A 25677-nucleotide genomic window follows, 5' to 3' on the forward strand; every position below is an offset into this window, starting at 1 on the left:
GAACGAGCGGCACAGAAAAGCTGATACATACTAAATTTTGACTGAAACCCAATTTTTCACATATTTTTCTTAATAGCTTGATATCAAACTAACTACTATGTAATGGTGTAATGCCACAGTTCAAACCTCTTAACAAGTTTGTTTAACCATGTTGTACCATTACTCCTAACAGAAGAATCATCAGTAATGTGTCTCTCATGTCAAATTCTTGTGATAGGCAAGCACAATAAATTAGTAAACCTATTAATAGGTGCAGTTGTTTCTTATGAGTGGAACTTTCTGTATGGCGTTCATTTCACGGCAATTTGCAGTCTGTGTTGCTGATGCACGATTTTAGACGGTGAAAACTGTCTTATTTGGTGTTCTTTGTGATCTTCTATTATGTATTCATAACTTGATGGTGATTGAAGTCAAATTTCTACTTTTCGGAAATGGTAAGACTATAAATTTTGCCTTTCTTTGTAACTGGTAAATAAGATAATATTAGTGTTTCTACACTTGTAAGATATTGCGAAAAACGGAGCAACCGCAGTTAAATTTCAAATAGATAGCAAACATATAATCAACTTTGTCCTCCTCCTTTGTCATTTTTATAAGGGGGCTGCCTTATTCTATGCAAATTTCCCTTTCATATTGTATACAGCTTATATGTGACCAAGTATAGTCTAGTACAGCAGCAGAAGGTCGTCTGCTACGCCAATTGCGCCAAACTTTAACGTCACTTGTATGCTGAGAAACCGCTTGTCCAAATAAATGGACAATAGACTGTAGACTTGGCTTCCTCCTCGAGTCTTGGAGCTTAAATTTGATCACATCCTTCAGAAAATATCAAAGATATAAAGATTGGAAGTCCATTAGTGGCCCCATAGTTGATAGTTCTAAATTCAACTCAACGTTTAGTCCATAGAAATCTGGAAACTGCTACACGAATTCTAAGCACTTCTCTCCCCATCGCCATCCGTCACGCAATAGGTACTATATATTTCGACATGGATCACTTGCTTAAGGTTCTCAACAGATCTTGTCTCTGTGTTTCCTTCCTTTAAAGATTCCTTTATAGCTATGCTCCTCAAGACTTTGGCTTTCCTCTTCCTCAATCTACTCCTCTTAGATCTTGCGGTCTCTACAAGTGAAGATGGATTTATCTTCAATGGATTTCCTGGTGCAAACCTGAAGCTTGATGGAACAGCATCAATCACATCCAATGGCCTCCTAAAGCTGACGAACAACACAAAGCAGATGATGGGCCACGCTTTCCATCCATCCCCTCTTAATTTTCAGAATTCTTCTGATGGTAAAATCTTCTCCTTCTCTACCACCTATGTTTTTGCCATTATCTCCGGGTATGTCGACCTTGGTGGCCATGGAATTGCCTTTTTGATCTCTCCCACCAAAGATCTCTCTAATGCCACGCCCAACACGTACTTGGGACTTTGCAGTATGAAAAACAAGAAAACAAATCATATATTTGCCGTTGAGCTTGATACAGTGAAAAGCCCTGAGGTCGATGATATTGATGAAAATCATGTCGGTATTGATATCAATAGTTTGATATCCAATAATTCTCACACTGCTGGCTACTATGCTGATGATAGTGGCTCGTTTAAAACATTGAACCTTCTCAGTGGCAAAGTCATGCAAGTATGGGTGGACTATGATGGTGAAAAGATGCAAGTAAATGTCACCTTATCTCCTCTAGGAATTCCCAAACCCAGTAGGCCTTTGTTGTCTTCCACTGTCAATCTTTCTACTGTGTTGTTGGAAACCATGTATGTTGGATTCTCCGCTTCAACTGGCCCTCCCTTGACAACTCACTATGTTCTTGGATGGAGCTTTAAGATGAATGGAATTGAACAAGAACTCGACTACTCAAAATTACCTGCCGTTCCTCGTACAAGACCTAAAGGAAGATCTATGGCCTTGGACATTTCATTGCCTTTAGCTTCATCTGCTTTTGTACTAGTGATCGTTGCTGCTGTTTTCTTCATCGTTTGGAGAAGAATCAAATTCTCAGAGCTGCTCGAAGATTGGGAGGTCGAGTATGGGCCTCACCGCTTCTTGTACAAAGATCTGTTCAGAGCTACTAATGGATTCAAGGACAAGGAGCTACTTGGTACTGGAGGATTTGGAAGAGTGTACAAAGGGGTGCTACCCCCATCAGAAATGGAGGTTGCAGTGAAAAGAGTCTCTCATGGGTCAAGGCAAGGGATGAAGGAGTTTGTAGCAGAGATCGTGAGCATGGGCCGCCTTCGCCATAGGAACCTGGTGCAATTACTGGGATACTGCCGGCGTAAAGGAGAGCTCCTCTTGGTCTATGACTTCATGCCAAGTGGTAGCTTAGACAAATACTTATATGATAGCACTCAGCTAACTCTGGACTGGGATAGGAGGTTCCAGATCATTAAGGGGGTGGCATCAGGTCTTCTGTATCTGCATGAGGGGTGGGAGCAAGTTGTGATTCACAGAGACATTAAGGCCAGCAATGTGCTACTAGACAGTGAGATGAATGGTAGATTAGGTGATTTTGGTCTAGCTAGACTATATGATCATGGAACTGATCCGCAAACTACCCATGTCGTCGGAACCATGGGTTATCTCGCTCCAGAGCTCGTGAGAACTGGCAAGGCGACCACTCTCACCGACGTTTTCGCCTTTGGTGCTTTCATATTAGAAGTTGCTTGTGGAAGGAAGCCAATAGAGCACAGTGCACCAGATGAACGCGTCGTTCTGGTGGATTGGGTGGTAGAGAATTGGCGTAAGGGCTCAATCCTTAACACACTAGACTCGAGATTGGGACAAGTCTACGTGGTGAAGGAGGCAGAGATGGTATTAAAACTTGGACTTCTTTGTTCACATCCATTGCCTTCAGCTAGGCCTACCATGCACCAAGTGAACCAATATTTCGATGGCAATGCGCCGCTCCCTGAGTTATCGCCTACTTATATGAGCTTTAGTGCTCTTGCATTGCTTCAGCACGAAGGTTTCGATGATTATCTCATGTCCTACCCCTCTGTTTCAACTGTATCCGTTCTCTCGGGAGGAAGATGATAGTAGATGGCATGTGATATATAGTTCTTATCTTTTTCTCTTTGTTGTGATATCATAAAAACTACAAGAGTGAGATCAGTATCTTGAATATACTGAACATACAATGGATGCATCACTCAGGATTAATATCAGGAAGCTAGTTACTACAACATTGCCTGGAAACTAGGAAAGTTTTAGATTATATCTCATATCTATTAGTATTTCTACTCCCACACCTTCAAGATCCTACAGTAGTTTTTAGAATTTCTTTTATCTTCAAATTTATTATTGTTAACGGCTTAAGTATTTTTATTAATTGTCAGAATATAAAAATCACTTTATTAACCTTTAAGTTTGAAGAGGAGTTTGTGAGTTAACATAGTAACAAAATATAATAAATTCAAATCTTATCATACTTATATTTAACCTAAAAATATACATTTTTATTTATTTAAATTAAATTTATTTTTTAGACTCATTAAATTTTATTCATTGAGATTTTTCGAGCATTTGGTAAATTAATATTAACTATCTCTGAAATGGGATGACCATAATTCTCATTAAGCATGCCGATGTTTTCTATCAAAATTAGGCAGCAGTTCTCACTAGTTACATCCAATACATTAGAGAGAGACAATCCAAACTCTTATATTTGTAGGCTAGATTTGATTGTAAGCTTATCACCCATTTATTTCAACTTCCAACTTTTACCTATGAAATGAGAAAACAATCGTATAGAGAAGAATCTTTTGCTATTATGGCCCTAATCCTGCATGGTCGTTTATGAGGACAATTATAAAAATCTATAAACTGATGACGTCATGATTAACCAGTCATTTGTCATCTGTCATTCTTCTAACCGCAATCTGATAACAGAAAATCTACAGTTGGGGTATTTCGCAGCCACAGACTGGCTCCAAATCTGTTTTTTCTTTTATTAATTCGCCTTTATTGAGACAAGGAATTTATCCGCATATGACTAGAAGTCCATTGGCCAAACATGAGCCTTGTTTTCTGTTATTTATTGTGTACTACTTTTATCTAGGAAATATCATGTCAAGATTTCCTTTTTCTTTTTTCTTTTTTCTTTTTTCTTTTTTCTTTTTTTTTAATCCTCTCATAGATGAATAATGCTTAATTCGAATTCTAATGGTGCCTAGTTGACGTAGATGAACGATGCAAGTTCCTTGAAATTGCTAAGAAATCCCTTGTCCAACTGAAGTAGGACTCATTAATTGTTACTGGACAATGAAGTTGTTTAATGCTCTTTCTAGATGATAGGATTAGATTGTATGTTCTATAATTACTTGACCTTCTCTTTCACTGAAATTTCAGAGCCGCTGTCTCTCTCCTTTGTACCGATCATGGAAGAAAATTTTGTTTAGTCTGTAGACTTGTCCTTCTCCTCGAGCCTAAGGTTGAAAACTGAAAAAAATAAAAAAAAACGAAAATGAGTTGGAGATTATATTTGATCACATATTTCAGAAAATATCAAAGCAATAAATACTGGAACTCCGTTAGTGGCCCCATAGTTGATAGTTCCATATTCAGCTGAATGTTTAGTCCGTGCAACTGGAAATTGCTACCAGAATTGTGAGCCCTTCACTTCCCATCATCATCCGTCATGCTCTTGGTATTATAAATCAATACATGGAATACTTGCTAAAAGTTCTCAAAAGATCTTGTCTCTGTGTTTCTCTTACAAGATTCCTTTTTAGCTATGTTCCTCGAAGCTTTGGCCTTCCTCTTCCTCAACCTCCTCCTAAATCTTGCAGTCTCTGCAAGTGAAGATGGATTTATCTACAATGGATTTCCTGGTGCAAACCTGAAGCTTGATGGAGCAGCATTAATCACATCCAATGATCTTCTAGAGCTGACAAACAGCACAAAGCAGATAATGGGTCACGCTTTCCATCCATCCCCTCTGAACTTTCAGAATTCTTCTGACGGTAAAATCTTCTCCTTCTCTACCACCTATGTGTTCGCAATCATCCCCGAGTATGTCAACCTTGGTGGCCATGGTATAGCCTTCTTGATCTCGTCCACCACAAATCTCTCTAATGCCTTAACCGGCCCGTACTTGGGACTTTTCAATATGAACAACAATGGCAACCGAACAAATCATATATTTGCCGTTGAGCTTGATAGAGTTTATAACCCTGAGTTCGATGATATTGATAATAACCATGTTGGTATTGATATCAACAGCGTGATATCCAACAATTCTCACACTGCTGGCTACTATGCTGATGATACTGGCTTGTTTAAAACCTTGACCCTTATCAGTGGCAAAGCCATGCAAGTATGGGTGGAATATGATGGTGAAAAGATGCAAGTAAATGTCACCTTATCTCCTTTAGGTATTCCCAAGCCCCGTAAGCCTTTGTTGTCTTCCACTGTCAATCTTTCAACTGTGTTGTTGGAAACCATGTATGTTGGATTCTCCTCTGCAACTGACGGTCCCCTGACAACTCATTATGTTCTTGGATGGAGCTTCAAGATGAATGGAATTGCTCAAAAACTCGACTACTCAAAATTACCTTCTGTGCCTCGTACAAAACATAAAGGAAGATCTAAGGCCTTGGAAATTTCATTGCCTTTAGCTTCATCTGCGTTTGTACTAGTGATGGTCGTTGTTGTTTTCTTCATCGTTTGGAGAAGAATCAAATTTACGGAGCTGCTCGAAGATTGGGAGGCCCAGTATGGGCCTCACCGCTTCTTGTACAAAGATCTGTTCGGAGCCACCAATGGATTCAAGGACAAGGAGCTACTTGGTACCGGAGGATTTGGGAGAGTGTACAAAGGGATGCTACCCACATCAAAATTGGAGGTTGCGGTGAAGAGAGTGTCTCATGAGTCAAGGCAAGGAATGAAGGAGTTTGTAGCAGAGATCGTGAGCTTGGGCCGCCTTCGCCATCGAAACCTAGTGCAGTTATTGGGTTACTGCCGACGTAAAGGAGAGCTCCTCTTGGTCTATGACTTCATGCCAAATGGTAGCTTAGACAAATACTTATATGATAGAACTAAGCCAACTCTGGGCTGGGATAGGAGGTTCCAGATCATTAAGGGGGTGGCATCAGGTCTTCTTTATCTACATGAGGGGTGGGAGCAAGTTGTGATTCACAGAGACATTAAGGCCAGCAATGTACTACTAGACAGTGAGATGAATGGTAAATTAGGTGATTTTGGTCTAGCAAGATTATATGATCATGGAACTGAGGCGCAAACTACCCGTGTCGTCGGAACCATGGGCTATCTCGCTCCAGAGCTTGCGAGAATTGGCAAGGCGACCACTCTCACCGATGTTTTCGCATATGGTGCTTTCATATTAGAAGTTGCTTGTGGAAGGAAGCCAGTAGAGCACAGAGCACAAGATGATCACCTTCCTCTGGTGGATTGGGTGCTAGAGAATTGGCACAAGGGCTCGATCCTTAACACACTAGACTCGAGATTGGGTCAAGTCTACAAAGTCAACGAGGCAGAGATGGTACTTAAACTTGGACTACTTTGTTCACATCCATTGCCTTCAGCTAGGCCTAGCATGCGCCAGGTGATGCAATACTTGGATGGCGATGTGCCGCCCCCTCAGTTATCGCCTACTTATGTGAGCTTTAGTAATCTGGCCCTGCTTCAGCACCCAGGTTTCGATGATCGTCTCATCTCCGACCTCTCCTCTTTCTCAACTGTATCTCATGATCGTAGATGAGGATAGAGTGGTGATATATAGTCGTCCTTACCTGCTTTCTATGTTTGTGTACGCTAATTACTATAGCAGCCTTAGCATAATCTCAATATACAATGTATATATATCACTTAGAAGTAATATTAGGAAGCTATTTAGTACAACAGCGTCTGCTCCTGTTGATTCCTAATGAGCTCCTAGAATTGAGGAATTTTTAAGAGAGTTTTTTTTGATACCCTGTTATCAGACTAACTACTCCTATGAAATGGAGTGATGTCACAGTCGAAACTTGTAACGAGTTTGTATACCCATGATGTAATACATAAGAATCACAGGTAATGTGTCTCTCGTGTCAAATTCTTGTGATGAGCAAGCACAATTTAGTAAAACCCATTACTTGGTGCACTTGTTTCTTATGAGCAGGACTTTATGTATGGCGTTCATTTCACGGCGATTTGTAGTCACTGTTGCTGATGCATAATTTTAGACTATGAACAGACGTGTTTTGCGTTCTATGCGATCTTCTAATATGTCCTTATAGCTTGATGGTGATTGAAGTCAAAATTTCTTTTCTCTGGAAATGATAGTAGCATAGTGCTATAAATTTTGCCATATCTAAATGGCAAAATAAAAAAAATATTAGGTTTTCTAAACTTGTGAGATACTGCTAGAAACAGAGCAACCACAGCTAAATGTTCTTTTTACCGTAGCCAAATTTGAAATAGGTAGCAAATTTCGTAAGGGAGCTGTTTTATTTTATGCAAATTTCCCTTTCATATTATATACAGCTTAATTATATGACCAAAGTCGAGTCTAGTGCAGCTGTAGAAGGTCGTCTATTACGCCAATTGCAGCAAGCCAGCAATTTCTCTTCGCTAATTCCTAAATTTGGTTAGGATCCCTAATTGTACTTAATAATGAAATACTAGTTAAGTTCAGAGTAGAGAAAATTTAAATAAGTATTATCCTTGTAGTTATATTTTATAAATCTAATATAATATTTTAGTATTATTATATTTTATATTCATGACATATTCAATTTTTCTTAAAACAAATATTTTATTATTTTTAATGTCACATCCTATATGTATCCTCAATTTTTTTTTCAAAGTAAATACAATTCTCTCCGGACAAAAAATAATTAAAACTTACTAAATCCATAAGACGGTTGCTAGCTTAAGCTACAGGTAGTTGTAATCTCATAATTGTTTACTTTCCTTTTTCTAATAAAGATTGCAATACAAAAAACTTTTTAAAAGTATAAAAAAATATTATAGTATTACAAGCGGTCTTATAAACCTAGATGACGGAGAGAAAAAAAAAACTTATCTTAGCGAAAAGAAAAAGTAGTCTTACTGATAGTACGATTGTGGGCTTATAAACCGATGATAGACTTGTAATTAGAAAAAAAAATGTCATCATTTATAGTATAGTTTACTTATATGTCCTTAACATTAGTAAGAGAGGAATAAAAGAATAAACAATACTTAGAAGCCTTATAAGCATGCAAACTCGAAAGTCTAACGATGTTTGTGGGCTCATTGTGAGCGCATAAGCTTGCAAACCTGCAATAAATACTTAGTTTTATTTGATATGTATTAAAACTTTAAATAATTAGTTTTATTTGATAATAACATTTTTGTCTAATATCATCGGAGTTAAAATGCAATTTGATCATTTAATTTTATACAACATCTATTTACGTCTAAAATAATATATTTTTTATTTTTTATATCACATCAAAGATAATAATTATACTATTAGTTTAGTTCAAACACTATATTTTCTTAATATAGTTCAAACTAACTAATTCATGACTGAAAAATAAAGCAAACTAGTTATATTCTGAACTTAAACTCAAATCAAACAAGAATGTGGAATAGAATAAGATTAATATTAGTATAGATTCTAATTTCTTATACTAGAATTAGAGAATATAAGCTATTATCTTATTTAGTTGTATATTAACATAATATATAATAATTATACTTATTGAGGCGTAAAGTTGAATTTCACTCTTGTTAGTCTTCTTCTCAAGTTGTTCTTTCCACCTCTTCCTAAATCTTGCGATCTCTGCAAGCGATGACGAAATTACTTTATCGGATTCACACGTGCATATCTCATGCTCAATGGCATAGCATTAATCATACCAATGGCCTTCTATGGGTAGCAAACAACACAGCTAAGAAGATGCCTTTCATCATCTAGGGGTGAAAACGGGTCTAATTAACTCTGATCTAACCTACTTCTAATTTAGTTTAGATTAGATTTAGATAAAAAACTTCTATTCAATTCGAATACAAATTTAAATATGCTTAGGATTTTTAAAAATAACTCAAATACTGATTCCAATTTGAGTTGGCTATAATTTTTTAGATACGAATTACAAGAATTGGACATTTCATTTCCCGCATATTTTTTAAATAATTTAATATTTTTAATTTGCTTATTTGAGTTATTTTTAAAAATAATTTCCCGCATATCACTAATTATATATTATATATAATTGGAAAGTTTAATTTTACTAATTTTATATGAATTTAACATGCAAGAATTTTTTTTAATTCTTAATATTTTTATGTTAATTGTCTCTAAATAAAATGTTATAATTTATTAAAAATTTAACCTGTATTTATTTAAGATTTAATATTCTATTCAAAAATTATTCGTTCTAATTTATTTAGAATATGACTTTAAATTAGGTTGATACTCATTTTTAAAAGGACCCTAAATATTTTTATGTTACAATGTCTCCATTATCTTTCATCAGTAATAGATCAAAATACTTTCCACCCTCCGTTAGACTAAACCTACAACAGTAATAGATCAAAATACTTTCCACCTTCCATTAGACTTAACCTATGTGGCATTCATAATAGATAAAAATGGCTAAAATGCTTCATTTGGACGGAAAGAGATTAATTTCATTTTGGTCCAACGGTAATGAATCAAAATACCTTTTACTCTCCTCTTTCCCTCTATTTCTTTTGGCCAAATACCTCCTCGCCGACCACCACTTTCGTCTAGCCCTCCTCAGTCCGTCGCCTCCTTCCCCATGTCCAAAAGGGCCTCAGGACCAAGACCCGCGCAGTGGTCCTAGGCAAACCCTCCTCGTCGACAGCCACGTGGCAAACCTTCCTCATCGATAGCCAATCGGTTGGCCCTCCTCGGCGAGACCTACGTAGCTGGCCACCGCAACAATGAGGTTGGGCTCGCCTCCATTGCCTCTTTCGTGTGCTCGAGAAGTTTGTAAAGGAAGCAGGCGAAGGCGATTGGGCGGTCAGCGAAGGAGTCGAAGGCGTGGATCCACTTGATGCCCAGTCGGCCTTCTTGGCGATGATGGGGGCGATGTCGATGGCACAGAAAGGATGATGACCTCCTCAGTGGTCCAAAAGGAGGCGACGGCCTCCTTCCGTATTGCCTCCATCGACGACCAAGTTGGCCTAATTCTTAGTCGCCTCCGTCAAGACCCATGCGGCGGGCCTTCCTTGGCAAGACCCACATGGCTGCAGCGTCTAGGTTGGTGTCACCTCCTTCAGTACAACCCTTCTCGGCTTCAAGGGCTTTGGGTCCAAGATCCACCGGCGGTTGGCCGAGGCGATCTGGATCGCCGCCACCGTCCAATCCCAATGTAGATGGCGCTCACGCTGCCTCACTGTCCTTCCCGGCCGATGCTAGGGAAGGTAGAAAGAAGTGGAGAGACTATATGGTACTATTTTAATTTAAAAATTAATGATATGATATAATTATTAGGGGTATAATAGTCATTATGTGTATATTTTCATGAGGATGTTGTAATTTAAAAAAGTTTAAAAGAATCGCTATAAAAAGTAGGTATACTTTAAATTTTATTATTTATCTAATATTTATATTCAGACTAAAAATATGAATTCTAGTATAAATTAAACACTATCTATATTGTATCTGATTTGTTTTCAACCCTACGTCCATCTCGTCTTTGCTTTCGGAACTCTTCCAAGAGTAATTTTCTCCATCACCACCTTTGTGTTTGGAATCATCTCCCAATCTCATGACTTTTAGTGGGCATGGAATTGTCTTCGTACTCTGTCGCACTTCAGACTTGTCTAATGCCTTGTCAAGTCAATACCTGGGCCTTCTCAATTTAACAGCAATGGCAACTCAAGCAATCATATTTTCGGCGTAGAGCTAGTACTATTTATAGCTCTGCATTCCATGAGATTGATAATGAAGATGTTGGCATTGATATCAATAGCTCGAGATCAAATTATTGAAACACACTACTAGCCACTACGATTATAGTGTTTGTGACGTGATGGTGATGAAGGAGGAATGTTGGGAGAGTTAGATGAAGTATAAGTTGATGGTACTTGTGATGTTGTGATTGGTAAAGGTGATATTAGAGTGGATGTAATTATAGTGCCATGTATGGAAGTTGTGACCGGCGGTGCTTCTGACTGTCTCATGTATTGATATGGGAATGACAAATTGTGATAGTATAGGAGGAGTAATTTGTCGAAATGAAAAAATATGGTCAACAAAGGTGACATTCCTGAGATGAAAATTTTGCTTTGTTTCTACATTATATACATAATAAGCCTTTTGCTCCTAGGGATAATCTAAAAATATACATGGAGAAGCATGACTAGAAAATTTTGTCACGATGCGATTTAAGTGTTTGAGCAAAGCATAAAAAAATACATAAATAATCATAACTAGGAATAATGTAACACCCACCGCTAAATACATGTGGAATCCACATGACTTGTTGCTCAAGATTTCAACACAATAAACTAAAGAAAACTCATATTTTTACAAATAATATAAACAAAAAGAAGCTCATAACACCAAAGATCACAACGAGCCCAAAAATATATAACCAATAAATGCAATTGCTCACACAGAAGCTACATAAGCAATAAATAATCTATCATGCATCAATCCGAACTATCAAATCCTCAAACTCGAGCTCACACCAATCTCCACCCATAGGTCATATCAATACTACACCACATGATATGCATCATTTTAGACTATCAAATCTATAATATAGGCTTATACAGAGCTATGCTCGTAGGCTACATCAACACTCACATCTGACACACAAACCCACAAGAAATAGTATATCATAACGATAACTCGCCAACCCGTCACTAGGCGAACAACATGACTGACTAACTAGCACCACCGACTAAGAATCTCAGTCGTAAGCCCATCACATAGGTCAGTGTTATATATTGATACTACCATTTGAGTTGTCAACTCCACATCATCGCATTACCGTGCAACAATTATGATCGTTGCTCACGAACGCCCTCACCTTATGTTATTGGTACTACTAGGTCTATGTTATCTTATCCTTCTCTCTCTATCTTAAATATCATAAAGGGTATGACTCTTGTCGATCAATGAGGCCTAGCATGCACCAAGTAATGCAATACTTGGATGGCGATGTGCCGCTTCCTGAGTTATCGCCTACTTATATGAGCTTTAGTGCTTTGGCATTGCTTCAGCATGAAAGTATCGATGATCATCTCATGTCCTACCCCTATATTAAAACTGTATCCATTTTTTCAGGAGGAAGATGATATTTAATGAAGATAGGGATATTCCTTATCTACTTTTTATGTTAGTCTTATCCTAACTACTATAAGAGCCTTAGCAAAAGTTTTAATATACAATGTATGCATATCACTCAAAATAAATATTAGGGATCTATTCAGTATAGCAATGTCTGCTCCTGTTGATTCCTACTTATGCATATCACACCACTATATATGTTACTTTGTTCACATCCATTGCCTTCAGCTAGGCCTACCATGAGTGATGCAAAACTTAGATGGCGATGTGCCGCTCCCTAAGTTATTGCCTACTTATATGAGCTATAGTGATCTGGCACTGCTTCAGCACCCAGGTTTCAATTATCGTCTCATTTCCGACCCCTTCTCTGTTTCAACTGTATCTCCTCTCCGGATGAAGATTATGATAGATGAGAATAGAGTGGTGTGATATATATTCCTTATATGATTTCTATGTTTGTGTTATCCTAACTACTATAAGAACCTTAGCAATATTTTTTGATACAATGTATGCATATCACTCCGAATGAATATTAGGGATCTATTCAGTACGGCAGAGTCTTCTCGCGTTGATTCCTATTTAGATCCTTGAATTGGAGAATTTTTAGTATATATATATATATATATATATATATATATATATCCAAATATCAAACTAACTATTCCAATGAAATGGTGTAGTGCCACAGTCCAAACTTGTAACGAGTTTGTATAACCATGTTGTAGCATTACTCTCTACACAAGAATCATCGGCAATTTGTGTCATGTTTTTTAAGTAAACCCCATTAATAATTGGACTTGTTTCTTATGCCCATTTGTAGGGCTTCATATATGACGTTCATTTCACGGCAATTTTTTATAGTCACTATTGTTGATGCATGACTTTAGACTATGGACAGTCTAGTATAGCGTTCCATATGGAACATGATGGTTGTGAATCTCTAGGATAAAATCCAAAGAAAACACAAAAGCCCAAATAGTTTTCAAATCGTAAAATAGATTGACACAGCGAAAATAGTACTCAGTCTTTAGAGTTCTCACTAAGCGGCTTCTTAAATTCCTGTAAAATAATAAGTCCTCATGAGCTAGATGCCCAGCAAGTAACCCACTCTACTAATAATATGTCTAATGACAAAAATCAACATATGATACGTATAGTAGTAGAAAAAGAATCATAATAATAATATATAAGCTGTCTGAAAAATAAATAATTTTCTTGTCTCTTATATTAAATTTTAAAATCCATATATACTAAATTAGAATCATAAATTATTCATATTAATTCATTTTGAATAAATCAATATAAAACGAATCAATCTCCGCTGAAAGTGTATTTTCATAGAAATCAAATCATAAATAATTCATATTAACACAATCCGAATAAATCAGCATAAAATGAATCTCCACTAAAGTGTATTATCATGGAAATCGAATTATCTTACAATATCTCAATTTAAATAAAAATATAAAACAAATCAATCTCTATTGAAAATATACTATCATGAGAATCGAATCATAAATCATTCATAATATCTCAATTTGAATAAATCAATATAAAAGCAGTCGATCTCTGCCAAAAGTGTACTATCATTGAAACCCGCCAAAACTGATAAAATGTCATATTGTCTCATTAATTAGTACTCTGCCCCGTAGCCACATTGCACTACCTAGTCATCACCGGGATGGCGTCTAGGACTTTTCTAAATAGTCGATCCGTCTAGGGTTACAGTAGGTACTATACAGTGCCCTGTTGACTTTTTCACTAGCGTTGAGAAAAATTAGAGTCACCAGGACAAAAATCCAGAAATATTTTTCCTAATTCCGCCAGAGTCACTTGATAGCATGTCGCATTATTACATTCCAATAATCTTTTTCCTTGACTTATCTTCTTGAAAACAAATTGGGTTCCAAATCTCACTTTTATAAGTATTCAATTATACTGATTCATTCTGAATCTCAACTATCAAATTCTTCAATAACCAAAATTCTCAATTCTTCAAATACAATATATACATAAATAATCCATAAATTCAAATACTACTATTTCCTCTAATATATATATATATAATATAAATCATTCTTAATAAGTCATAAAACACGAATAAATAATAATCTAATATTTAATCTTGCAAAATTTTACGTCTCAAAAATAATATTTTATTTTTGATCATATCCCAAAAATAAAGATATCTTATATTTTATTTATAGAAAATAAAATATATTAGCAAAAAGATTTCCTCTATTATTTTCTGAAAATAATGTATAATAATAAATATTATTTTTTTACAAATCCGAAATTCCTTTAAATTGAAGTAATTCTAATTTATATCTTATTTTCGAGAAACAAAATAATATTATTTATTTTCAAAATTTTGAAATCCATATAAATTAAAATATTACTACTTTATATCTTATTTTCGACAGTATAAATAGATATGAATTATTTTCAGAAATCTAAAAATTCTTTTAAATATAAATATTCCTAATTTATTTCTTATTTTCTGCAATAAAAATAAATACTTTAAAATCTGAAAAAAAATAATAAAAAATAAAACCCCTTTTTTTCAATGAATGATAAATATAAATTTTCTATAAAATACGAAATCTTAATATTTATTGAAAATCCTTAAAACAATGAATTTCTTAATTTTCCGTATAATTTACATCATCATATTGTAAAATTTCTTATCTTATAAAATTAAACAAGATAAGAATAAATATAAAGAGATATTTATAATTCATCAATTCTATTTTTATATAATAAAAATTTAAGAAAATATAAATGGGAACTTGCTTTATCGCTCAATCCAAAATAATTTGATTTTCGCAATCTAATCATAATCTACACGAATTTTAAAGCGCTCCATGATTGTCTTCTCTTTTATTTTCTTCTCTTTTGTATGATGAAATCTTTTTCCATATATTTTCTATTATTTTTTTTCTATTCTCCTTCAAGATAATCTCTTTCTCTCTTTTTTTTTCACAATATCAATGCTACAGTACCACCTAATTTCTCTCTTCAAAAATCCACATATGGTTTTCTTCTAACCCCCTTGTATAATTGAAAATAAATATAATAAGAGTCCTATTAGAATAAGGATTCTAATATCTTAAAGATATCTCTAAAATTTTAATTTAATTTAATAAAAATCTTAGAATATAAAAAATAAATAAAATTCCTCATTATCTAATCTGTATATTTTTATTTATTTTATTTATTTATATTTTAAAATTTTAGGTTGTTACATATTATGTCTGCATAGATTGATGGTGATTGAAGTAAAATTTTCTTTTGTTTGGAAATGATAGTATTGTTAAAATTGTTTTTCTTTGTTACTGGAAAACTAAGAAAATATTTGGGCTTCTACACTTGTGAGATATTGCTAAAAACAGAGCAACCTATATATATTGCAATGCAGTGTTGCGGCACAGTCTTGCGGTCTCTGCTGCAGACGATCTACAACCGTCAACACTCGTCATTTGTTTAAGATGAATTGAATTGTCTTCCTAGTCTTGAGCTATACCATTCATCTTAAAGCTCCATCCAAGAACATTGTCAGAATAAAGGCCATGCCTTCCATCCATCTCCTCTTCGTTTTTGGAACTCTTCCAATGGTAAAATCATCTCCATCTCCTCTACCACCTTTGTGTTTGGAATCATCTCTCAATCTTATGACGGTAGCGGGCATGAAATTGGGCCTTCTCAATATTAACTACAATGGGAACTCAAGCAATGGTATTTTCGGCGGAGAGCTGGAATTCCATGATATTGATAATAACCATGCTGGGATTATATCAATTGCTCGACATCCAATAATTTACATACTGCTTGCCACTATGATGATAACACTGGCTTGTTTAAAAAACTTGAGCTTTACCAGTAGCCAAGTCAAACTAGTATGGGTGGACTATGATGGTGAAGAGATGTAGTTTAATGTTTTACTTTTGGTTCTTTCAAATAAGACTTTACATGTGGAAGGAGGACAGTAGAGCAAAACGTACAAGGTGAACACCTTGTGTTGGTGGATTGAGTGATTGGAGAATTGGAGAAGGGATTCGATTGTTAGTCACTGGACCCAAGATTGGACGATAATTGTGCATCGGATGAGGTGGGAATGGTTTAAAAGCTTTGACTACTTTGTTCAGATCCATTGCCTTTGGCCTGTGGGTAGGCCAATGCGGCAGTACCTGGATAAAGATATTCCCCTCCCAGAGTTATCTCCAACTTATCTGAGTTTTAGCGTTCTCACACTGATGCAAAACGAAGGATTTGACGATTATGCCATGTCTTATCCCCTCATTAGTTCCAACCGCAACTCGTCTTTCAGGAGGCAGGGATGATTTCAGCAATGATACGAAAATAATGTTAGAATTGTCGAGGATTTCAGGTAGATGTAAAAGCAGAGCCTGTTCCCCCCCATTTATCGCGTTTACTCAGTTAGTTAAATTCTAATCAACATGTTAACGTACATATGTAAGCTCCTAGCAATCCCAGTTGATTTTGAATTAAAGCATACAAACCCGAGCTTGTTACTTTCCACTGTAAGCCTATATTTGGTTGCAGGAAATTTCCAACAGTCGAGGTTTGCAGATAATCGATCTCTTCCGTACGGATTCGAGTCAATTTAGTTTATACCCAAATCAGGCGAAACAAAAGTGGACACAGCGGACCACCTCTGCTCCCTCTTCCCTTCGACATCCATCCAACATCCAACGGCTCTACCGCGACGTTGGGACTCCAAACCTCAATCCCACACCGTCCGCGATGCATTGGATGCTTTCCGTAAGCCCAGAAAGAGCCGCAATGACAGCTATCATGTCATATCAGATCGATGCTTCGGCCATCCCAACTACTGCCCGCTTTATTATGAGCCCGATTGCCATAGATAAGGCCACGTGGCCTCAGCTCATCCGTCAATTCCTCAACCCTAATCCCAGAAGAAGCTATATCGATTAATCCCAAACGTTAGGCCTCCCGGTGTACAAGGCGAAAGTTTATGCACATATAGGTAACACAATCAACGTGATAATAAACGACTTTTTTTTGTTCATTTTTTTGGGCCACTAGAAGTGTACCACACTGATCACAAGCACAACCATGTGACTGAGGGGGCCCTCAAAAGCGGCATTCGTTTCAATTTCGAAATCCTTCTCAACCGGAAACCGGAAGGGTAAGACGAGGACATTAGCAAAACAACCGCGGCCTTCATATATGCAATTCAAAACTGGATATAATTTGAAAAGGATTCTTGCGGTCGAGCAAAAGAAAAATTAGAATAAAATCAAGTAGCCATCACCATCTTCCTCAAATTTGATTGAAAACACTTAGTACTACTACTACAAGTTACAAACTAAATAGCTAAATAAGCCTCTCGCCTCATCGCTTCTAGAATTGAAAAAAACACCTAGAAGACTAAAAAATAAAATACCAATCGACCGAAAACAAACGAGCAATCTGCCTTCCCTTTTATACAATCTCGATCTAACCTCAAGACCTAGAGAAAAATTTAATCAATGGAAATGCTCTGAAAAAAACAACGAGCAAACACGAATTAAAACGCATCCGAATCACCGCATCGAATCAGAATGCGACAATTCCTTCCGGAGCTTATGCGAGAACAATCTGCAAGCGTCCATGCTGAGATCGATAGCGGCTGAGAGAGCTACGAAAGCGGCGGCGTCCTCCGCGCACGTCACGTGCTGCACACCCACCTCCACAGTCGGCCGGCTACACTTCCCCTCCCCATCCACAGTCGACGACATGACAAAGCCGCGATAGCTCGAGAAAGGCCAAAGCCCGTATCCGAAATCCCCACTACCCCTCGGGCTACAGCCCGGCGAGAAAGTACGCCCCAAGGGCTGAGTCGACGTGAGGTCGATGGTAAACTTACCGCCCTTGCTCGCGCTCAGCGTAGATTCTGCAATGGAGACACCGGAGCCCATGGCCGAGGCGGTTTCGGGAAGCAGCTCGAAGCGGTACCCAAGGCCGTCAGCAGCGGCGGCGCCGCCGCGCTCGCGCCACGCCTCGAGGCGGCCCCATGGCTGCCATGTGGCATCACCAGGTCGAAGTATGAGCCACGCGCCGGGGTTGGAGCGGCTCACGCGATCCGTGCCGGGCGAGGCGACGAAGGGGGTTACCATGGAAGCGAGCGCCACTGGAGATCCCGAGAGATCGTGGACGGTGATCGACCAACCCTTGCGTTCTTTTCCGGATCTCTCGCGGTCGGATCCGAAGGAGACGAGCCAGTTTCTTGAGCTACTCGGCTCTGATTGCAACGATCTGTTCAAGAATTCGAGGTTAGAAGAGTAAATCAGGAGTAGATCGAGAGTAAGGGGGTGTGGATTTGAAGCGGACCTGGATTGCAAGTGGCGATCGCTGGGATTGCGGCAGCTAAACTTGCAGGTGAAGACGGGTTGCCGCATGTTTCCCTGAAGCTGGAAGACCTGAGGGCTGCACTCTGGATCGGAGTCGAACTCGAAGACGAACCTTGGATCCGGATCCGCCCGCACCGTAAGGTGGATCTGGGAGGCGGAGCCACCCTTGGAGCTCTTCCCAACGGGGATCCACCCGTTGTGGAAAACCGCGGCCTTCTCCCCCGCTCCTTTAAGGTCCAATGGCAGAGTCAACTTCCCTAGCAGCCTTCCTGAACTCATCCCGCACGTAGTACCTCGCCGGCCAGTGTATATCGCCACCTTGAGTCGCGCAGATCGGTCGCCAGAGAAGATGGAGGACTTCCCGGCTATTCGGTCCAGGTCGGCTTTGGAGAGGTGGAACGCTGCAGCAAGAGCCACCGTCTGCGGCGGCGCGTTGTCGGATCCTGGCTGGACGAGAGGGACGACGGCAGTCTGGTAGGGGAGGTTGTTGAGGCGGATCTTGCAGTAGCACGGGGCGGTGGAGGGGTGGACGCCTGCGCCGGCGGGCCGAGCCGCCCCCGGAATCTTGAGCGATAGGTTTCCGACGAGGACCCGTACGAACGGACACGGGTCCATCTCCTCTCTCTTCGACCTTTTCTTCTTCTTTCTTCTCCTCCTCGGTTTAAGGATTCCTCTGCTGAGTTTAATGAGGGTTAGGTTTAGTTATAAGGAAGAAGAGAACAGTTGGATGAAGGCAGAAAGATACCAGGCTGGCAGAGGGGGGATTAGCTGGGGTAGCGTGGGGGACGAATCCATTATGTAGGGAAGCGTGCGGGGGAGAAGGTGAGCTGGAGTCGTCCGGATCCAGGACGGAAAAGGTTTTACACATTTGCATTTAACACCCTCTATTTTAACTAATTTACAGTTCCAAAACTTTGGATTCCACTATTAAGTAGCACACAGTCTTTTACGAAAAATAAGCAAAATGCAGGGAATCATTTGTCAATTATGAAAATGCAGGTGATAAACCAGTACACCATAATATTGCTCAAATGTAGGGTGTTTTATGCACATTCTTCTATAGTTTATTACTTGTAAACTTAGAGGACTATAAGCTGGAACTATTATCTGTCCCTTTCTGTATTCCACTCTAGAATTTAATATGAGAGATGCTTTCCCGTTTACACTACAGCAAAAGGACCCGTAAAATATAATTTAAATTGGGTAACGAAGGAAGGCTATGAGTTGGCTCCTGAAAGGATAAAAAGGATATAAGAAAAAGGCTTCAGTTCAGCCTGTAGCAGTCCTAGTAGGGAAACCGATATAGAGATATTAAAATAATTAATTATAGTACAATTGGGTGACGTGAGTGGAGAAAGAGAGAGAGAGAGAGAGAGAGAGAGAGAGATAAAGGACGATCGTTGGAATCCAGCTGGGAACAACCTGGCCGGATCTGAAACCATTTAGAATCCGAGGCTGGACCAGCCAAACTCTTCATCGGGTCCCACCAAAGGTGGACCCACCGGAGTTTTGAACTGGAATGCATTTAGCCGAAGTGACAACAATGTCAAGCATCCATCCATGTGCTTCGGCGATTGCGGCTGGGTTGGTCCAGGCGTACCGTTCAGTCACGCACATTCCTTCATTTTTATTCTTTATTATATCCCCCTCTGTATTTCTATTTTCTTTTTCTTTTTTTCTTTTTCAGATGCGTTTGAAACTAATATATATATATTGCTGTTTCGAATCAACTCCCCTCCCCGGAAATAATAAGCCCGAACAGAACTATTAAATTTACTCAAATATAAATAAGGATTTACTCAAATACTCTCTTATATATAAATTTAAATAAAATTATTTATATTTTCTATATGTATTGTATACTTACATTCATTTTATCGGGGGACGGGAGACAGACTTTTTGATATACCATATGAAATAATTTTACTCAAATTAAAAGTAAAATTCATTCTACTTTTAAATAGTGTTTCTAAGTTAGAATTAAAATAATTAATTAGAAATTAGGAATTTAAAATAGTGTTTTTAAATCAAGAAGAAATAGGAACCAAACGTGGGCTTTGGAATCTAATCCATTTTCTGTTTGCTGCAATGAGAGCAGTAAATGAGATTACGAGAGGAACGGAGATTTGGGCCAAAATAAAGTTACCATCATAGTTGATGGTGATGGTTGGCACAAAATTGTCTGTCACGTTCCACCAAATACTGTGTTGGATATGGACGGCTGATGGGCTAAAGGCGAAGCTGCACGCTTTTAAGCATCTTTTTAATCTATTAAATCAGATAACAAAAGTTTTAATAACTAATCTAATACTCGACCATTTGACCAACCGTGCTGTATCCACAGTTCCACAGTTACACCATCCACACTCCACACTTCTTTGCGTACGCAAGCAACGCCAAACAGAATCCTCCACATGCTTTACACGTCTGTTCCGAATTCCTGCGCTCCGGGCTGTAAGAGATCTATCCTCACGTGTGGTGGCAACCCGTATGTATATAATACCGTCGTACACCGTAAAATATTATAAAACTACCCCAAGATCATAATGAGACGAATCCTCGAGTTTTCTCTTCTTTTTGTTTTCTTTTTTTTAAATTCGGGGGAAGGGTGGTGGTGTATGTTAAAAAGGAATCATTGAGTTGAGATGACTTCCTAACTAAAAGATTAGTTGGGTGAAATTTTGTTAGGACGACTTAAGGTTAGGTGGATGATTGATTGTGCTCAAAAATAATGGAGTTGTTGCTTGAGCTCTTCCTCATGCGCTGCCTACTTTAATCCTGCAGATGCCCAGTAGATGTGCAGAAGCATTACAAACTGTGGCAAGACCGTAAGAACTTTCTTTCCACGGATAAATTGTTGTAATATTTCCTAGTGAAGTATGCAATTCTTTTATGTTGTGGAATGGAATAGTACTTTCTAACAGTGATTTATCATTATTTCGATACACTATTTGAAATCGACAAGCACAGAAAGAAACAATTCTTTCCATAGCTTAGAATATACCCCATCGCTTAGAGGGTACTGCAAATTAGGATGATTCTGGCATTCCAATGATGACAAAGCATACATTTGTTCAGTAAGAGCAAGCAGATATTAAAAGTCTACGAGCAAACAAGAAAGCATTTGGAACACTTCAAAAATACTGCAGAAAGTGGGGGAACAGCACAATCCTTGATTCATCAGCCAAAACCTAAGTGCAGACTGATCGAAGATAACGATCGCCCTTAAGACAAGTGAGAATTTGGAGAGCTTACTTTTAAGTAGATTTTAACTAAAAGGTATGGAAACAGTAGTACCAATCAAGTAAATCTCCATCTCTTCGCAATATCAAAGTGCTATTAAGCAGGATGTCCATTAATAGCTACAAGATAATTGATTGCTTGTCCATCTCTAGTGACCTCACATTCTACAACATAAAGAAAAGGAAAGAAAAGGAAGTGCTTCACTAATAGCAGATATACTTGCCGAAGTAACATCATGAAACCACCACTCCAATAAAGTTCTCATTCTGAGGCATATTATGCCGGAAAAATACTAGATTAGCAGCTTCTCAATGGCATCCTGCAAGTTCAGTAATAAGTTAACACTATGAGAGAAAAAGTGTGGTGTTTTAATGCAAAAAAAAAAAAGAACATAGAAGTTCAAGTGAAATAGGATCTTTAGATCTTGGAGGAAAAATAACCTTGAGTTGCTGTATCTGGGATTTCAACTGGCTACCTTCATTGCTGGTCACTGAGCAAGCGATAACAGGCCTTGTGACCCCACAGGCTCTACCAAGAGCTTGTTTTGAAGGGACAAATACATAGGGTACATTCTGTTACAATGGAAAACATTTTCATCAAATATACGCATAAGAAATGATAGTTCAGTAAAGAATGGAAAAAAAAAGTTGCACACAGCATTGGGCTTAAAATTGACATGAAGAGGCAAAAAACTATGATTGATAGAAATTCATTAAATGGATGTCAGTAACAACATTGAGCCTGGACAATAGGTGAAAAAGGAAAAAAGATAGCTTCATAATAAAAGTATTAAAAGAAGAATAATGCCACAGAATTTTGTCAATTTTGTTGCATACTTGCATCAATATACCAACACAAATTTAGATGGATATTTTGTGTTTTATTTGTCTTTCTTGCCTCTGTATCTCCATGGCTATTATAGGTTTTAGAGTAAGACATAAGAGATCAATAAATATTATGCAGTTCCAGTTATGAAAGTAATGAATTCGGATTAGAATACGATCCTTAATGGATTTCAGGATTCAAATAAGCAGTAAAATTTCACAAGAATACGAGAGTAACTATCTTATGCAATCTCATGCAATTTTTTAATTATCAAAGTTTAATCTAACATGGAAAAATTAGGATTTTAGTAATTTCAACAACAATTTTGTGCATAGTGAACCCCTTCAAATGTCAACAGCTGAATACTTCTAATATAATCGAGGGTTTATAACATAATAGCACTGCAAGAGTAAAACTGCTTCGTAATACATAATAGCCACCTTCTATTTTGTGGTTATAGAAAACTTTAGCGGTATACGTTAGAAGAAGAAAAGAATCTTTTAAGCCAAGTTAAAAATTTTACATAATATCAAGACAAACTACCGGTTTCTACCAAGAAAGATGAACTTGGTACCTTGTCTTCCGCAAGAAGAGGAAGGTGGAGTAGGATTTCAAGGGGCTCCGTGTCCGCCGCCATCACCACGAACTCCGAAATACCCCTATTGAGAGTCTTGGTCGCTACAAAGATTAAAAATACACAAAAGAAGCAAGAAACACAAAACCCACCAAAAGTTAGCCTCAAAGGGTCCACATAGGAATAAAAACAAACGGTTGCAGGGCATGAATCAAGAAACCTTCATTAGCCCCCTTCTTCAATTGCTTATAGTTAGCCGCTTGTTGGATGAGATCAAGAATAGTAATAGTAAGCTGCGAGTCAGCCAAAGGGTACGCCTTGGGATTCACAGTTTCGGTGGTCTGAAACGGATTCGAGGGAGAAGAAGATTAATTGGTAATAGAGAAGGAAACCTAAAGAGGAGAGGATGGAGAAGAAAGGATATATGATTACCATCTTCTTAGGCTTCGAGAGTGGAGGCGCGAGAGGACGCGAGAAGACGCCTTAAACCCTTGCTTTCCTTCGGAGAAGACGGGGTTTAGTAAAGGGGTTGGGGATGGGTTTTATGTGGAAAAGTATGCCCTAGGTTATTGTCGGGTGAATTGTCCCTTCGGAACATTGTAGCCTTAAGAGTATTTCTCTAAACAAGACTATTCTCCCTCCTCAGGAGCCCATCGAAGCCCAATAGTAAAGGCCTAGTTACTTATGGCCCAATTAAGCCCATTAGATAAGTCGACGATTGATGGGATAAAATGAGGCGCTCGTGGATTTGGCTCGCTCCTCGCAGAAGCTTTGGTCTAGGGTTTCCTCTGCGGAAGAATGGGCCACTCCAACGTTTGGAACTCTCATCCCAAGAACTATGGCCCTGGATCTAGGACTTGGTAAGGATTTATCATCCTCTTCCTCGTGTTTACTTCTTGTTTTCTGCTATGGCTTGCAATATATGCTACTAATTATATAATGTGTGGTTTTATTGCCCTTCTTTGGGCGTTTGTGTTGTTAGGTCGTTTGTTTTTGAATTCTGTCATAAATTTGTCTCCTTTACTCGCAGTTGTTCGAAGTGAGGTTATAGTATATTAAAGAACCGGATTGCTCTTAATATTGTTAGAAAGAAGGGTTTTTGAGGTTGACCGATGTTGGGTCTAGATGAGTTCGCGATTTATTGATATTACCCTATTCGATTGTTAGATACTTTCGCGATAATCTTGTCCATAGTTGTGGAACATTTTTCTTGCTCCTTTTCTTTATTTTAATATGATTTTTACAGCATAAAAGATTACGCCTTTTTTCTATCAACTTACCTTGTTTCTTTTCTTCTATTATATTTCGATAAATTAACTTAGTGGTTGAAAGTTTCATGTACTATAATGTATTGATCATGCAATCACTGCTTGCTCGTGTTCTGCTTTTCACTTTACTCCATAGCTAATCATGTTTTGAAGTTTCTTTTGGTTTCTTAAACCAACCTAAACTTTTTCCAGATTGCATGCTGAGCAAAACAAAACTTATAACATTTAGATATCTATCCCTCTCATATGCAGTCCTTTTATCTAATATTTGTTTTTGTTGCATTTGGCAGCCGTGTATGTGGCAATCCACATGCTCTGATTCGAAAGTATGGGCTCATGTGCTGCAGGCAGTGCTTCCGTAGCAATGCGAAGGAGATTGGCTTTATTAAGGTACTTTAAGAATCCATTTGGCAGTTCACCATTTTATACATTTCTTGCGGATTAAAGAGGCCTTGAAACACAATGTTCTGATAAAAAAATTTGCATAGCGGCGATATAAGGAGGTAAATGAAGTGCCGATGCTCCTATAGTGTTTTGAATGCAACTTTTCTTGAACTACTTGTTCACATACTGTCATTTTTGTTGCTTATCTTGGAAGCTGACATGATATTTCATATTTCATTCACAAAATTTGTGATTTTCCATAGAATCTAATTATATGAAACCATCATTACCTGAAAATACTGGCTTTGGTACTTAAATGTATCTAAATATGCTTATCGCCAATGTATATCGTCATTCTTCCTTCTATCTGACTTTGTAATTTGATTTTTTTTCTCTCAATCCTCGTACTGACTACTACCTTTTCTTCTTTTGCTATCTCAGTACCGCTAAGAAGAACAGAGCTTGACCAACTCAGGATTATAGGCGAAGAGTTCCAGCTGATTTTACCTTTTGAAATTTTCTTCTTGTTTTAGAATGGAATGTTGACGGTCGTTTGAGTTGTTTGGGAAGTTGTTGCAGGCTTCTCCTTTCTTTCTTTTTTTCCAGTTTATCCTGCTGGAATTTGTAGAATCCTGAGGCTGATTTAATTTTAAGACAATTTGATTTATTGGCTGGCTGTTGCCTTGTTCTAAAGCTTATCCTTGCGTGAGCTCAACAAATAGCTTTACTTAAAATTATGCC

The 25677-nt window shown here is 37.9% G+C and overlaps 5 protein-coding genes across 5 annotated transcripts; 3 read left to right on the forward strand and 2 right to left on the reverse strand.

Annotated features, from left to right (window-relative positions):
* The first annotated feature begins 697 nt into the window (after positions 1-697).
* Positions 698-3307, forward strand: LOC140759235 (L-type lectin-domain containing receptor kinase SIT2-like). Its single transcript, XM_073095736.1, has one exon. The coding sequence runs from the start codon at positions 1063-1065 to the stop codon at positions 3046-3048; it is 1986 nt and encodes a 661-aa protein (XP_072951837.1). The 5' UTR covers positions 698-1062; the 3' UTR covers positions 3049-3307.
* Positions 3308-4604: 1297 nt separating this feature from the next.
* LOC140758602 (L-type lectin-domain containing receptor kinase SIT2-like) lies at positions 4605-6819 on the forward strand. The gene has a single exon (XM_073094822.1). The coding sequence runs from the start codon at positions 4748-4750 to the stop codon at positions 6731-6733; it is 1986 nt and encodes a 661-aa protein (XP_072950923.1). The 5' UTR covers positions 4605-4747; the 3' UTR covers positions 6734-6819.
* Positions 6820-17568: 10749 nt separating this feature from the next.
* LOC140759535 (uncharacterized) lies at positions 17569-19410 on the reverse strand. Its single transcript, XM_073096121.1, has 2 exons — positions 18623-19410; positions 17569-18547 (listed from the first exon to the last, which is right to left on the reverse strand). Exons 1-2 carry the CDS (start codon positions 19255-19257, stop codon positions 17836-17838), a joined length of 1347 nt encoding a protein of 448 aa, XP_072952222.1. The 5' UTR covers positions 19258-19410; the 3' UTR covers positions 17569-17835.
* Positions 19411-21959: 2549 nt separating this feature from the next.
* On the reverse strand, positions 21960-23860 carry LOC140759211 (uncharacterized). Its single transcript, XM_073095710.1, has 5 exons — positions 23717-23860; positions 23505-23625; positions 23285-23388; positions 22326-22457; positions 21960-22204 (listed from the first exon to the last, which is right to left on the reverse strand). Exons 1-5 carry the CDS (start codon positions 23717-23719, stop codon positions 22178-22180), a joined length of 387 nt encoding a protein of 128 aa, XP_072951811.1. The 5' UTR covers positions 23720-23860; the 3' UTR covers positions 21960-22177.
* Positions 23861-24016: 156 nt separating this feature from the next.
* LOC140759525 (small ribosomal subunit protein uS14z/uS14y/uS14x-like) lies at positions 24017-25603 on the forward strand. The gene is made up of 3 exons (XM_073096106.1): positions 24017-24144; positions 24843-24942; positions 25378-25603. The coding sequence occupies exons 1-3, from the start codon at positions 24083-24085 to the stop codon at positions 25384-25386; spliced, it is 171 nt and encodes a 56-aa protein (XP_072952207.1). The 5' UTR covers positions 24017-24082; the 3' UTR covers positions 25387-25603.
* The last annotated feature ends 74 nt before the right edge of the window (positions 25604-25677 follow it).

The sequence above is a fragment of the Typha angustifolia genome, chromosome 4, assembly GCF_048772165.1.
Source record: "Typha angustifolia cultivar Huaian chromosome 4, ASM4877216v1, whole genome shotgun sequence".
Classification (NCBI taxonomy): domain Eukaryota; kingdom Viridiplantae; phylum Streptophyta; class Magnoliopsida; order Poales; family Typhaceae; genus Typha; species Typha angustifolia.

Excerpts from the sequence above, each read along its gene's own strand:
- LOC140759235 (XM_073095736.1), top strand. The coding sequence starts at position 1,063 with ATGCTCCTCAAGACTTTGGCTTTCCTCTTCCTCAATCTACTCCTCTTA.
- LOC140758602 (XM_073094822.1), top strand. The coding sequence starts at position 4,748 with ATGTTCCTCGAAGCTTTGGCCTTCCTCTTCCTCAACCTCCTCCTAAAT.
- LOC140759535 (XM_073096121.1), bottom strand. The coding sequence starts at position 19,257 with ATGGACCCGTGTCCGTTCGTACGGGTCCTCGTCGGAAACCTATCGCTC. Across the intron at positions 18,548-18,622 it reads GATCGCCACTTGCAATCCAG|ATCGTTGCAATCAGAGCCGA; the intron begins GTCCGCTTCAAA and ends ATTCTTGAACAG.
- LOC140759211 (XM_073095710.1), bottom strand. Across the intron at positions 22,458-23,284 it reads CTCTTCTTGCGGAAGACAAG|AATGTACCCTATGTATTTGT; the intron begins GTACCAAGTTCA and ends CCATTGTAACAG. Across the intron at positions 22,205-22,325 it reads CCCAGATACAGCAACTCAAG|GATGCCATTGAGAAGCTGCT; the intron begins GTTATTTTTCCT and ends CTGAACTTGCAG.
- LOC140759525 (XM_073096106.1), top strand. The coding sequence starts at position 24,083 with ATGGGCCACTCCAACGTTTGGAACTCTCATCCCAAGAACTATGGCCCT. Across the intron at positions 24,145-24,842 it reads GGCCCTGGATCTAGGACTTG|CCGTGTATGTGGCAATCCAC; the intron begins GTAAGGATTTAT and ends TGCATTTGGCAG.